This window comes from Stereum hirsutum, assembly GCF_000264905.1.
Source record: "Stereum hirsutum FP-91666 SS1 unplaced genomic scaffold STEHIscaffold_6, whole genome shotgun sequence".
NCBI lineage: Eukaryota > Fungi > Basidiomycota > Agaricomycetes > Russulales > Stereaceae > Stereum > Stereum hirsutum.
This window is the reverse complement of record NW_006763136.1, coordinates 184-14,328: the sequence shown is the minus strand read 5'-3', so window position 1 is coordinate 14,328 and position 14,145 is coordinate 184. Positions and strand designations below refer to the sequence as shown.

Here is a 14,145-nt window from a genome sequence, read left to right as displayed (position 1 = left end):
GATCAGCATCGTGGCGCCGATGCTGACAACTCTGCAAACTAGGCCTTGGGCGTCAGCGGAAGGGTTCTCTTCCTTCTCTCACCTCTCACTGCACGCTCTTAGATCGTCTTGGTCCTGCAATGCCCGCCTCCCAGTCTGAGAAAACAGCACTCCCATCATCTACTGAGAAGACAGACTCACTGACTGCTGTAGAAAAGACCGACGAGACTGAAACGACACCTTCAGGTTCTTTGGAGAAAGTTGAAGGAGGAATCATCAACAATGTGGATATCATCATAGCCGCGTGAGTGATAATACATATAATCTTACCATGCACAGCTCTTGACGTCGTGTGCTCTAGATGGGTCATGCAGGTACGTTCTAACTTCTCCTATAGAGCCAAGTGTTAAGTTCTTAGCATTCATCTTCCTAGTTTGTTACCTCGGGCTACGTGAACGCCTTCGGTGTATACCAAGGTGCGTGATATCAAGCCGTACGAACCAGAATATCTGCTGACCGAGGCTTCCCCCCACGTCAGATTTCTACACCCGGGAATTCATCACCAATGAATCTACCTCCACTATAAGGTACTAGTTTATCTTCTCTCGACATTTGTTGACGACTCAATCGTACCCTCAGTTGGATAGGGAGCACGAACAATCTACTGGTATTTGGCGGTGGTCTCATTTTTGGTAGGATCTTCGATGCGGGATATTTGTAAGTTGTGATCTTACCATTGGGGTATTCGGACGCTGAACATATTGGCTTGAAGCCGATCTATGCTCGCTGGAGGATCTTTACTTTTCATCTTCTGCTTGTTCATGATTTCGTTGACGCAGCCTAATCACTGGTACCAGGTATGAAGCTAAAATCTTTTCACGGTCATGGGTCATTCACTAATATTTTCCCAAGAACTTTCTGGCGCAAGGAATTGGTCTAGGGGCCGCTCAAGGACTTCTCTACCTCCCATCGCTCGCCGTCATTGGACAGCATTTTGAAAAGAAACGGACCTTTGTCATGGGTATTGTCGCATCAGGAGCTGCCGTCGGTGGTATCATTCACCCCATCATGCTCAATCAGCTTTTCAACGGAAGTGTCGGCTTTCACAACGGCGTTCGCACCAGCGCCGCAATGAATGGGTTCCTGTTGATTGTTGCTAATGTTCTGATGATACGGCGAGGCGTCGAGCAAGAAGTGAACCACGATACACCGGCGACGGATCCGCCAGCAAAGAAGTGGTACCAGTTCTTCCTCGACCCTGACTATGGTACTGCGGTAGCTGGGTGCGTTGTGTCTATTCCATCATCAAAATGCGTCACTGATGTACCGACTTCACTCGATAGGAACTTCCTCTTTTTCCTTGGAGGCTACTTCCCGTTATTTTATCTCCAATTGTCTGCCGTCACCCACGGTATTGATCCGACACTGGCGTTCTACTCTGTAAGTCTTTGTCTCTGCATACCGTCTTTCGTATTACGAGCCGAATACATCCCAAGATATCCATTATGAACGCCGCCAACCTTCCAGGGCGGTTACTTCCAAACCGCTTTGCCAGTCGCTTGGGAGTCCACAATCAGATGATCGTCTCCGCAGCCGTCTGCGGCGCATTTTGTTTCCTGTTCCTTGTCATGAAGAATGTCGCCAGTCTTGTTTTGATTGCTATCATCTATGGCTTCGCTTCCGGTGCTTGTAAGCATAACTAGCATCATTGTTAGATTGCCTAACTCTCAAGCTCGTACTGCGATCGTAGACGTTTCACTACTGGCACCTATGCTTTCAGGTCTTGCAGACAGTGTAAATGAGATCGGGTGAGTACACGTTGACATGTCAGGCGCTATACTTTGGCTCATGCTCACTGATTCAGGACCCGCATGGGCACATGCTTTGCAATTGGAGGTAAGCCGGTCAATATATACTCTTCTGGTATACCATCTCACAATATCTTTCATTATGGAACAAGGTGTCGCTACTTTCGTTGGTAAGCGCATCGCTTATAGCTGTACGAGAGATAATCCCAAGAAATTTGACGCTATAAACTTACCACAGGTCCGCCAATAATGGGTGCCCTCCTCACTTCCAAATATATTTGGCTTCGTCCATCTGTCTTCAGCGGGGTACGAGGTCTTCAACTTGATCATGGACTACGTGTTGCTGACCCGACGACTTGCTTCCATTTATACTGGCCGAAATCTGTCTACAGGCGTGCGTCGGAGCTGGTGTTCTGTTGATGATCATAGCGCGTCACTTTAAAATCAGGAAGCTGTCGCTCAGGGGTACTCCCCTGAAAAGAAAATTTGTTGTCTAACCGGTTCATCCACATTCCACAATCCTTCGTACCTCGCAATAGACTTCGGGCGTGGTCGATTCTCTCACGTTTTATGACAGCTTTTTTCACGAGCATATAATGCAAATCTTGCGACTCACGACACATTGTGAACGTATGTTCTTGAGACATGAAAATACGAGGAATGACAGAAAATATTGGGCATGAGTCCACATACTGGATGGCACAATCTCATCGGCTTGTGTACGGCAGCCCCTAGGTGGGTGAAAGTATCCTGATGGAGGAGGTGGCCAAAAACCGATGTCCACTGACTTACGAGTGAGAGTCTCATCGACTTCCATAGTTTCGGGTGGTACTTTGTCTTACGTCGTCCCGGAGTCAGGCAGGTATGGATGAGGTGAATGAAGTTAGGTGTATTGCTACACTATCAGACACGTCAACTATCGCATTTACCGTGAGGTTGGTATCAAAAAGCCTTGCCTTTTTGAGCTCGGTAGCCGCCTATTCTCCCCATCGAAGAAGTGTACAGCCGATCCAAGCATTACACTACCACTGCGCTAGATCGCAGAAGCACATCTTTCCTTGAACTGCGCAACACGTAGACCATAAGTGAGAATGAAGACGGTTAGGAGCGTAAGGAGATTCGGTGCTCACCGTGTACGATTTCGACATCCACTCCGCCTTCACAGATGCTGACGATGTCACACTAATGAAATACTGTAGTTTTTCGACCAACTGTTCGTCACGCATCACGCAGAGTGCGTCGACGAACAGAGTGGGTCCCGGGGTCACGCATACGTAGGGGCTCGCGAACAGAAAATCGTGACCGATTTGTGCCAAAAATCGCCAAAAATCAATTTTTGGGCCTGAACACGAACAATTTCGCCTGTTCGTCACGCGTGGCCCACCCGAACGAACCGTGGCTCAGCGGTGGTCACGGCTGACCTAATTCTCCCACGAACACTTGGTCGAAATAGTACAGTACTGTAGTTTTTCGCGCACAAGTTCGTGTCCCGTGTCCCATGGGGGCCGAGAACGAACCTGTGCCGCGGGACAGTCCCACCCCATTGACGTGCACGGAACTTGTAAGTAGGACAAACCAAAATTTGACCCAAATTTGACGAAAATGTGAATATATTTTAGGCTCCTAAATTGACCTCAGGAAGGCCTCCGAGACACACGTTGGGCTAGATTTTGCTACTGGGTGAGCTCTTTCACCCAAATTCAGAGGGTAAATGCCTGTTGAACGGTTACGAAAGGTCGTCTCCCTGCAAAAGCGTCGATGTTCACGAACATTGTCCCTTGTCCCGGTCTGCTTGCGAACCGGGACACGAACGGATTATGTCATCTCGGCAACGGCCGAGGGGCGGTGGCGTGAACTTGTGCGCGAAAAAGTACAGTAGTTCGTCAACATACATCCACACGGTGCCCTAAAATCACCCGCATCACCCGTGTTACATACTTTGTTTTCCCAGACGCTCCCGACAAACCAACCGTGCTGGCAAGGGGTTTCTGACCCACTGAGATCCCAGTCGTGCACAATCCACGTAGTGTACGCATCCGGATTCCGAATGTTGAGACTGGACCCTCTCCCTACCCACTCGGATGCGGGAACACCGAAAGGAGCACCGTAAAAGTGAGAGAAGGATTTGGTGGAAGTTTTGACAACGCGAACAGAGGAATCCAGACTGATGAGGAAACCGTCGATGGACAGAAGACGTTCAGACGTCCTGGAAGAATAGTCTATGTAGTAAGGTCGGTAATGAGACGGCTGCGTTCATCATGTTTAGGTACCGGCGCCAATGAGTATGGGAGCTATGAACACTTACATCTAGAATGCTCAAAAGTCAGTCGAAGCGGGAGTCCAGGTAATTGGGTGCTGATGCGGTAAAGACATCGTTCATAGTGGTTGAGGCGAACTCGGAGTCGCATGGTGCAACCTGGTTTCAATACGAACATTAGCAAACGTGACCAACGCACAATCTACATGCTCCCATTGGGACCTCACCCCACTGAAAACCCTCCCCAAGGTTGGCGCTTGTCCACATACGCTCTAGATACCGTCTCGACTGTGGAACGGCTGAATCCCAGCATGTTATTAGTTCGGTGACGGGGCTGTAAACGTACCGATATATCCTGCCGTAATACAATCGTAGTTCTCGACTAAATCCTTGCGGTCATGAGCGGCGAGGGCTTTGCGTGTGGCATCCGCCTCGTAAGAGACCACGCAGGTGATGGTCGTTTTATCTAGGTTGCTGTCGTACATGGAATGTCGTTAACGCGTCCAGGCATTCTCTGCGCAGATTCTGTGAGTTCGAATTAGCGAAGGTCTGATGATTACGTGGTTAGTTGAGCGCAATTTCTTGAGGTAAGATATGTGGGAGCTTACTTCAAACGTCTGGCTCTCGAAACACAGTGCCGGACCTTCCTTGCCACGACAAGGATGGCGTGGTAAGTGGGCGCGGCCTGGTCCATCCTTTTCAAGCCATAATGCTTGAGATACTCTACGTCCTTAGGGGCTCCAGAAACGGTTCGGCTAGCAAGGAGAAATTCGGTTCGGAAATGCTCCCACATCCACAAATTCTTCGGCACTCGTCGTATAGAGATGTACGATACGTCGTGGCCACATGCCCTCTTCAGATCTAGTACGCGTAGAAGAAAATTGGTGAGTTGTTTTCGGTTCATCCACAACGAGAGAGGGGCACGACATAATTACCGCTGGAGCCACTGGGATTCTTCTGCGAATCCTGCCTTCATCACCAACTGAGTCCTTGTAGAAGCGTCCACGTTTGATTGAACCTAATATGTCCGCCTATTAGGCGGTATACGGCTTATCTTTCACGTTCTCCCAGACAAGTTGCAAGCGAGCTCTCATCTATTCAAACTTCGGAATAACGCCCATAAAGCAACGGTATCCATTGCTGTGTCACAGGCTGGGGGATGGTGGACGATGGGCGGGGTTAAAAGGGTCAGTATCAGAGAGGATGTGTCCTTTGGCTAACTCACAGTTTATTTCACTTGGTCCGTGCGGAGTGAAATTCGTCAGATATAGGACATAGGTGGCACTGAGACACTGGCGACGGTCAAGAAGGTTCGATAGGCGTGACACAAGGCAGACCCACGGTGCATAAAAGCACAGAGTGACTGATATTATGCATAGTAGACCTGAGGAGAGAAACAGTGGTGGTGCATCATGGAGACGAGGACTTGTACTGTGGCCAATAGCTTCTCAGGAGCATCTCCGCGAAGTATGTCTAGGAAATATTTCCCGGTAAGAAGATACGGATCGCCTACGAATCGCCTTCCTAAAGGTCGAGTATTTATCGAGACTTGCTCAAAAGTATCGATCAGAGCACATCAGAGGGGATGACGGGAAGTATATAAACGTGACGGGACACGTCACCGCTGGTGAGGCAAGGTTAGAACCTGTTAGAACTCATTTACGGAGCAACACGCCAGCGGTAGACAAGAGTCATCAGACGAAATCGAGTGCACAACTAGTCGATGGTTGAGAAAGAGATCAGCTCATCAGCCGAGTCCTCGTCGTTTGCCACGTTGCATGGCTCGGTTTGTGGCGCGGTTCAACTTCTGGTGTGGCGCGAGCGCCCACTTTTCGTCTTTGACCACCGCCGCATTCACAACTGTCAACCGTACCTCCAACTCGCCATCCTATCCCATACCACACTATAATACCCGATTATCATGGTCTCTATATCACTGCTTGACGGGCGGTTCACAAACCTAGGCGACATCGCTCACATTCTTTCTCCTCAATACGAAGACTCGCCTTCTGTTCCTCGGCTGCACTCTGTTCGCTCGCCGTCTCCACTACGACGAGACAAGGATCTCTCGCTCTTTACCGAGCTACTATGCTCTGCACTACTTCATGTCGCACTTGGAAACGCTGAACTCGAATCAGAGCGACTTTTACGCTCCGACTCTGGGGCGCAATGGTATCGAGTTTCCACGGATGACTTAGAGGCTCTGATGACCATAGGAGAGTTTGTGTCTGGTTTTGATATCAGCGATGAAAGCGAATTGGCGAAACTATCACTTGCGGATCTATCGGTGAGACTAGATGCGCAGATTTTGGTACTGCCAGAGACGCCATGCACGTCGTTCGTGGTGCGTCCCTTTCTCTCTCCTGTTCTGTGCGGAGTACTCATCTTTCCCTAGGTTGGAAGCATCTTACACGAGCATTTCCGACTTATTAAACCGAACACTCCGTGCTCTGACTCCAACTCTGGCCCCGACACTATTGATTCTATTAGCGCCAACAGCTCCTTCTCATCGACGCCGCCCGTACCTTCTCCCGGAGTCGTCGAATCGACCACTCGGGGCCAGAATTATCCCTCTGCCGACACATGCACGTTTACCACTATTAGCTCTACTCTTTCAACGGCCGAAGTTGCCTCTACGTACTGCTCCTTGTCTATTGCTCAGCCCGATGTCGAAGATCCCATCCTCCCTTCTTTTCCCTCCCACGAAACATCGCCCTCAATCCCAGCACCACCACCGTCCTGCATCTCACCCCATCCTACTGCAATAAACTCGCTCAAGGACTTTTGCACCACACATACCATCAGTGTGGCGGTGGCCGTCTCTCCCTCAGGGCTTGGGCTTATGACGACTTCGCGCCCCCCTTGCACGCCGAAAGATGACCCTACCGATGTCGAAGATGCTTCTGTATCAGCGACGAATGACTTGCAACAAAAGGATATTGGTCCCAAAGATCTAGCCGGACATGAAGTCGAGATCGGGCTTGGGATATCTTCTGTGCTCGATATATGTACTCAAACTGGCCTCATCGGGTCTTCTATCTCGACCAACAACTCTGTCAGCATCACGAAGTTGGTCGCCATATCCTCTTCCCCTATCCGCTCACGCTCACCACAGCCTGCTTCTTCGCCACCTACTTCTCGAGCGATACTTCCACCTTTATCAACGTCATCGTCTTCTTCCATCTCTGAAGCGGCGTCCACAAGTCCAGTCAAGGGATCACATATCAGTCTCAATCTGTTGTGTTCCAAGCCTTCGTCTTCTGCCGCTAACCTTTCCCCTGTCGATGATCCTTCTCGCTCGTCCTCTGTGCCCGCATTGGCTCCTGCTACTAGACCGTCAAATAACGATGAATCAAACCTCTCCCGTACCCAACGTGCTTTTTCCGCCGGCACTCCTGAGGTTAGAACTCCCGCTAGTCTAGCGTCTACATTCAAAGCTAGATCTGCGACCTCGAGAGTTGAGACTCTTTCGCCTTCCACTACCGTGTCTCGCCTTTCGTCCAACGCCACATCAATCTTCGCCACCGGTGTTCCGTCCACGCACAATGCTCGTAATTCCTCCACTGGTCATCTCACCAGCTACTCATCATCAGACCAGAGCCCCACATATACCGCCTCTACCAAAGTCTCGACTCTCACGGCCTCAAGCATCCGTTGTCGAGCGCCCCCTACCTTTATCGGCCCACGGTCCTCGTCCACCCATGGCGCTAATTCCTCAAGTCCAGAATCCGCAAACGCACCATTCCTTGTTTCGTACCTAAGCTACGATCAGAGCGGATCAATGCCTAGCAAACCTCGCTCCTCGCTTCCCTCTACTTTTCGTCTCCGTACGCCCATCACGGGACCAGAGAAGTCTTCATCGCCCGAACTTGCTCTATCGAAACCCATTCAAGCGTCGACCAACTCAGATAATAGACGCAGAACCCCAGCCACCGTGGTTGGATCTACACCTCCCACCTCCGCTCCCCCGGCGATGGTCTCAAAGCTCGCTAATACAAACAACAACGGCCCCTTTCGTTCGATCTATGGTATCAATCCGAAGGCGAGTCAGTCTAGGGCGGGTCTCGATGGGGCGATATTGTATGCTTCGGGGGTGGCGAAGGGGTGGAAGAAAGGGAGGAACAGTTTCCCTGCCCAGGTGACCGAGAGGGATGTAGAAGCGGGAGAGGCGGGAGTAATGTGGGCTGGTTCGAAGCTGGAAATGAAGGCGGAGAGGGAAGATACGAAGGTTGGAACGAATGCGGAAATGCAGGACTTGGACGCGACAGCGAAGATCCCACCAACGCCGCCGACGCCAGTTTTCATCTCTGCCGAGAAACAACCCGTCGACTTCCGTTCTCGCATTGGTCTCGAATCATTCTCCCCGAATCCCACCGTGACCGCCGCGATTCGCGCAACCGAGAGGAGCTTGTCCTTGAAGCCTACCGGCAAGGCACGAGAAATCATCGCTCGTATCAAGGCAAGAGATACAGCTGAGAAGGAGGCGGAGGAGAGGAAGGTCCGTCACGGTGCGAATACTTGTGGTCTGGATGGGAGCACGGATGCGGTTGGAGTTGGCGTTGAGAGTGCCGTCCTAGGAGGAGTTGCTGAGGTGCTTGAGAAAGGAATTACTGATGGTGGCGATAGTTGTGGCATTTGCGTCGACACTGCTGGGACGGGTGAGGGTCTAGTTGTCGCTGACACTGAAGGTACAAACAAACTACTGAGTGTGATCAGTATTGACGTTGGAGTGAGCGTTGCAGTCAGTGGCACTGGAAGTACCACCGCTGGTTCTGGTGATATCGGGACAAAGTTCAGCGTAGGTGGGATCGGATTTCTAAGGCCGACGAGCATAGGATCTGCGCCTTGGATGGGGATGGGAGGGGTTTGTGGACATACGTACTCATACTCTAGGAGGGCGTGTGGGACAGGGAGGAGACTTTGAAGCAATGTTGGTTTAATTTGGGGTCAGGAAGAGGTGGACGTGGACATGGACGAGGATAGATAGGTACTCTAGGGATTGTGAAGGACCTTTTCCTTCCTTTCATTCCCCTTGCGCGATACGTGAATGTGTAATGTTGATTTCCGACAATCTTTCATCATGGATTGGAAGTGTCCCATGGGGGGCACGACTTTAATGGCCCACAAAGCGAGCACAATTTCTCAATCTATTATCCCGTTATTATTGCTACATCTTCGCTTGCACTCTGAGAATTAGGACTTCGGCGTTGGTGCCATCTCTGCTACGGAGAGCCGGAGGCAGGGGAGGAGAGGAAGTCGCGTTGCGGATGACTCAAGGTTGGGTAGAGCAACCATCCTGATCTTCTTCAAGGGTGAGAAAGCCAAAAGAGAAGATACAGAGAAGAGGGAGAGCGTATATTGGTACGTCGACACACCGAAATAAACAGAAGCAAAGGTGGAAGTCAGTATAGGTACAGGCAATTCGAAATCAGTGGAAAAGGTGTGCGGTGTATGAAGAAGAGTCAGGGAAGTGGGTTGGGTGGAAGGAGTGGGAACGGAACTTTGATCGTCCATTTCATCTCGGCTTCCCTCGCGTCGAGCGCACGTTCGATTCAACGATCCTCCCATGCGAAGAACTTGATAAACGTGACCTACATAAACGAATCAACGTCTGTGCCATCCCAATCCCGTGATCCTCCTCGCGACGAACTTACCGCGCCAATCAACTCATTCAACACCCCCTCCTATCCCTCGCCGCCATTAGGCCCTTCTGGATCCTTATGCTCCTCCTGGCAATGAACGAATTGAGTGGCCAACCGAGGAGGAGGACGATGAAGCCGGCGAAGGCGGAGATGCCAAGTAATCTGTATTAGGAGTAAGAGTGCGGAGCGAGTCAGTTTCGCGCATTAAGAATTTAGAGGACGGGTGGAGAATTGAAGTAGGGGGAGGTGGGAGTACATAAAATGGATAGAGGACGGAGCGTTAGACCGTGTGGTAGCATTCAGTCGCTTTTAGCGCTAAACGTGGACAGAAATATGAAAGGGACAGGGACACAACAGAGGATAAAGAGGCAGAACCCAAAAAAAAGGTAACAAACGCAATGGTACAAAAACACACTGGTGATGATAATCTCGAACGGCGCTACAACACATGAACACGTCGGCACACACTCCTTTCCGCTCTTTCGCATCTTCTACATCCTGCTGAATAAAAGGAGAAGCAGACGTACCTCCATAGATGAAATATATCCCCGATATCATCATCGCGCACTATAAACCAAACACCGAACATCATCAGCGATCATCAATACACCCAAGCACACTGCTAACAAGAGCCAGAATGAAAACAGATAGATGAAACACTCCAGTAGGAACGCAGCGAAAGGCGAGCGGGCGCTCAATGTACGAAGGGAGGGGGGCCCGTACGGAAGGACGGAAGAGAGGTCACAACATTCGGAACGAAGTCTGAAGAGGGGTCGGGACGATCGAACGAGCGCACCCGCGCCCGCACCCTTGTCTTTCCATCCGACCGTATGCTAGCGACGAAAGAAAATAATTGCACGGTCCCCCCACTCCTCACCTCTCACTCTAACATCCCCCGCAAGGGCAGAACAACGCAAACGCACAGCACCTCACCCCACGAAAACACAAACACTAACTCCCAAACCTAAACCTCCCAACCGCACTCCCCAAACCATGAACCACAAAGACAAAGAAAGGGACTCACCCGATTCGCATCCCCCGCCATCAAATTCACAATCTTCCCCACGTCCGCCCCCGCCTTACTCTCGTCCCTCCTATCCTCCGCCTTCTTCCTCTCCTCTTTGCTCATCTGCTTCGTTCCCGCACTGGCACCCGTCGTCAAAGTACCACCACCACCACCAGAAGCAGAGTTGGACTGAGAAGAAGCACGCAAAACCCGCGCATCATCCGCCGCCAACGCTTTACTCGCCAACGCGTCCTGATCCACGATCCCGGAGAAATCTTTCCGCTTAAGCGCCTTGTCGTAGATGCTCGCCATGGGCTCGGTCCGGATGTGGGTGCAGGCGCGATGGCCGTACCAGAGGTGTTGGACGTCTGCTTGAGCCTGAAAATGCGGGAGCAGATAGGAGAACGAGTGTGAGTGAATGAGAGTTGTGCGGGAAGAGGGAAGAGGGAAAAGAGAAACGATCGAGGGACGACGATGGAGATTCATTCTCTTCGGGGGAGTGTGGAGAAGAAATGGATGCGTCATACGAGTTTAGTGTTGATGTTGAAGCATGGGGTGGGGATAGAGGTGGTATTATGTAGACGGGGACGACGACGATCGTATACGCATAGACGACTCGACCCACCTTCGCAACAGTACACAAGAACGCGAGACCGACATACACATACGCCTGGCTCAGGGAGGAAGGGAGGAAGTGGATATATGCGTTGATCCAAGCTCAGATTCCATGCGAGAAGAGCGAGGAAAGGAGAAGACGTACATAAGATCGAGAGAATTAGCAGCCCAAAGACGACGGAGGAGTGTATATATTCCGCCTGTTCGTCCAAGGTGAGATCCATACAGCACGCATATATGCGAGAGAAAAACACTTACTTGGTAGCGCTTTGGATGCTTCGTTCCGTAGTTGAGGAAGGCAAGTTGGAGGGAGGGTAGGTAGGTAGGTAGATGGGTTCGAGAGGCGAGCACCGCGAATGGATGTCTGGCGGTTGGTGACATCGTTCGCGATAGGGCTGGATGAGTGACCCTAACGAAATATGGACAATGGGGATATAAAGCGGCGCGGTGGAAGGAAAGTCAGCGACCAATAAACTTGAAGCGAAAACGAACAAGGAGCAAAAGGAAATCATGGATTGAAGAAGCGAACGAGATACCCACACAGAAATATGAGAAAAGAAGTGAAAGAAAAGAAACGCACCAAGGGTCGTCCTCCCCCGAGTTGAAAAAACACGCATACAGCTCCCACTCATCCGCGCAGAGCTTCTTCAGATGACTTAACCCTGCCCTCTGCCCTCGTCTGTCTCCATGCCCATCATCGAACTATCAGATCGGCCGCTGGTCGGTTGATGAACCATTCGTGGAAAAGGTATCCGCGAGCGTCCGTACGTAGATTTTCATTTGGGGAATTGTTTCAAGTGACAAGCGGAGGAAAGACTGTACGCGCGTCCGATCGTCAGCTAAAACATAGCCACGTCACCGCAGACGCCCCAACACAATGGAGAAACGATATTCAACGGTCGATGAAAGAGATTCGGGTAAGACGAATGATGATACGAAGTGGGTAAAAAGAGACGTACCACCTTGACGTTCTCACTCCACCGAACCTTCAACCATCTACTTCTTCCGCTAACATTCTCACCACGTTTCCTTTCCTTACCGTGAACCACGCTTTATGACACTCTTTGATCAGAGAACACCATGAATTTGCATAGGAAAGCATATTGGGAACTCATATACGAGCTCGGAAGAGTGTGGCACCCAGGTCTGACGCCCGCGCTGCACAAACGGCCAAGTGGTAGATCGTGCCAACAGTGAATTAGAAGACACTTTGGTAGAGAAAAGGATGAAGTAAGTACAGAAGGTCGTGAGGGGGGTACGGAGACGTACATACCTGTTATAACGCAGCGAGTGAATCTGGTTGCGGCGTCGCTCGTCTCTCTAGTTCTGAGTGAAGCGGAACTAGTTGATGAGAGACGAGTTGGAAGCGGACATGGAACATATGTTGCTATTTCGTCGATGATATGGCCTGGGTCGCGATCGTTTGTTACACTTTGTCAGTCATCGAAAGAATAAAGTGCGACGGAGATGAGTACGCATAAAGTTGCTTTTCGCTCACTTATTTCCGCGCCAAGTGAGGCCCGCAATCTCCCGTTTACTTTTCCCACGCTTGAAGGATCTTGCTTGCGCCACTGGTAAATCTCCCCTGACGTCGACGTCCGTACCTCGTTCGCCCCCGCGACTCTCTACGTTTACCACACACTCCTTGTATCTACGAACCTTTCTGAGTCTAGTAGGCATGATTCTTACATTTGAGCTCCTCGTTTACGTCGGATTTGTCCACTGTTGCTGTCCTCGAGTTATTTCATCCGAGTTTCAATCTTAATGCTGTGCTCACCGGTGATACCAGTGCTACCAGGACCTAACTTCGCTGTCAAACAAAAAGCTGTATCTGGAGGGCTGTTCTCTGACTATTGGACATCGTGCCAATCTGTTACTGCAATCTTGGGTGGTCTGACACTGCTTCTTCTTTGCCGGATTTGGTCATCACTGCTGGACTTGAGTTTTGGCTTGTGCGAAATTGTATCTTTTGGAGAAATATGTAGTCTATTATGTCTCTGTCTTATGGTTACCAGAAATGCATTACGATGAAACTATCAATTTGATACTCTCGGTGACCGGCTGTCACCCAACATTGTGCCCGATCATTGCCTATGAGGAGGACCAAAGCATCACCGACCTGAACCCTCATCGCCACACACTAACCTCATTATTTCGAATGTGTAAGTCTTTTTTTATTGGTTAAGAGGAAGAAAGACAGGAGGCTGATGCTGCTAATGCTTGTGAAGACGCATGCTGCGTGCAATGGATATATTTTTCCGCTGTCATTCACCATGAACCGCCTCATGCTACAAGGCTCAGCCGAAAATGACATGGAATTGTCTTGTCAAATTAGCCGATGCTCTCCTCATTGAATATAAATCGCAGCCAGACAAAATAGTATTTATACTCGAAGGTGGGGATAATTAAATTCATCCCAGCCCTCGCTTTCATCTCTGACATTCACCGCTTCTAATGCTCGACCAGGTGCTCAATTTCCTCGGCCTAACCCGTACGGGGAGCCTCGTCGACAATGCTGCTCGAGATTCTAGTTCTGCTACTTCAAGCAGCAACTCGAAGACACCAAGTCACACTCAGCCAGCAAATTTTAGCCAGTGGTACCAAAGTTTAACATAGGTAAGTTAAACTAGTTTTCAACCGTTTTGTCCAAGAATTGGCCAGGTGATAGCTATACCCCTCCTTGATACCGTCCCAAATTTTCTAAGGAATTGGCGGAACCGTTTTTGAGCTGTTCGTCGTGTAAGACAGTGTGTAGAGTCTGAGTGGCCACCGGCAATGCGCGGCAGACGCGCCGGCATTTGCCGGTCAACTCGAAGATTCAGTGGCGTGCTGTGGCGT

At 50.4% G+C, this 14,145-nt stretch overlaps 3 protein-coding genes across 3 annotated transcripts; 2 read left to right on the top strand and 1 right to left on the bottom strand.

The window, feature by feature from the left end:
* Positions 1–132: 132 nt before the first annotated feature.
* Positions 133–2,396, top strand: STEHIDRAFT_95978 (MFS general substrate transporter). Its single transcript, XM_007303252.1, has 14 exons — positions 133–283; positions 341–353; positions 413–455; positions 518–566; positions 619–696; positions 752–836; positions 892–1,262; positions 1,323–1,419; positions 1,476–1,668; positions 1,730–1,787; positions 1,844–1,875; positions 1,940–1,957; positions 2,026–2,093; positions 2,180–2,396. The coding sequence occupies exons 2-14, from the start codon at positions 348–350 to the stop codon at positions 2,282–2,284; spliced, it is 1,203 nt and encodes a 400-aa protein (XP_007303314.1). The 5' UTR covers positions 133–283; positions 341–347; the 3' UTR covers positions 2,285–2,396.
* A 3,569-nt stretch (positions 2,397–5,965) lies between these two features.
* On the top strand, positions 5,966–9,677 carry STEHIDRAFT_110315 (uncharacterized protein; the record flags this gene model as incomplete). The annotated part of the gene is made up of 4 exons (XM_007303251.1): positions 5,966–6,388; positions 6,440–8,908; positions 9,242–9,405; positions 9,485–9,677. The coding sequence occupies 4 exons, from the start codon at positions 5,966–5,968 to the stop codon at positions 9,675–9,677; spliced, it is 3,249 nt and encodes a 1,082-aa protein (XP_007303313.1).
* STEHIDRAFT_120771 (uncharacterized protein) lies at positions 9,519–12,702 on the bottom strand. The gene is made up of 10 exons (XM_007303250.1): positions 12,581–12,702; positions 12,267–12,515; positions 11,888–12,123; positions 11,566–11,716; positions 11,453–11,507; positions 11,318–11,362; positions 10,711–11,070; positions 10,214–10,253; positions 9,699–9,848; positions 9,519–9,635 (listed from the first exon to the last, which is right to left on the bottom strand). The coding sequence occupies exons 7-9, from the start codon at positions 11,002–11,004 to the stop codon at positions 9,763–9,765; spliced, it is 420 nt and encodes a 139-aa protein (XP_007303312.1). The 5' UTR covers positions 11,005–11,070; positions 11,318–11,362; positions 11,453–11,507; positions 11,566–11,716; positions 11,888–12,123; positions 12,267–12,515; positions 12,581–12,702; the 3' UTR covers positions 9,519–9,635; positions 9,699–9,762.
* Between the last annotated feature and the right edge of the window lie 1,443 nt (positions 12,703–14,145).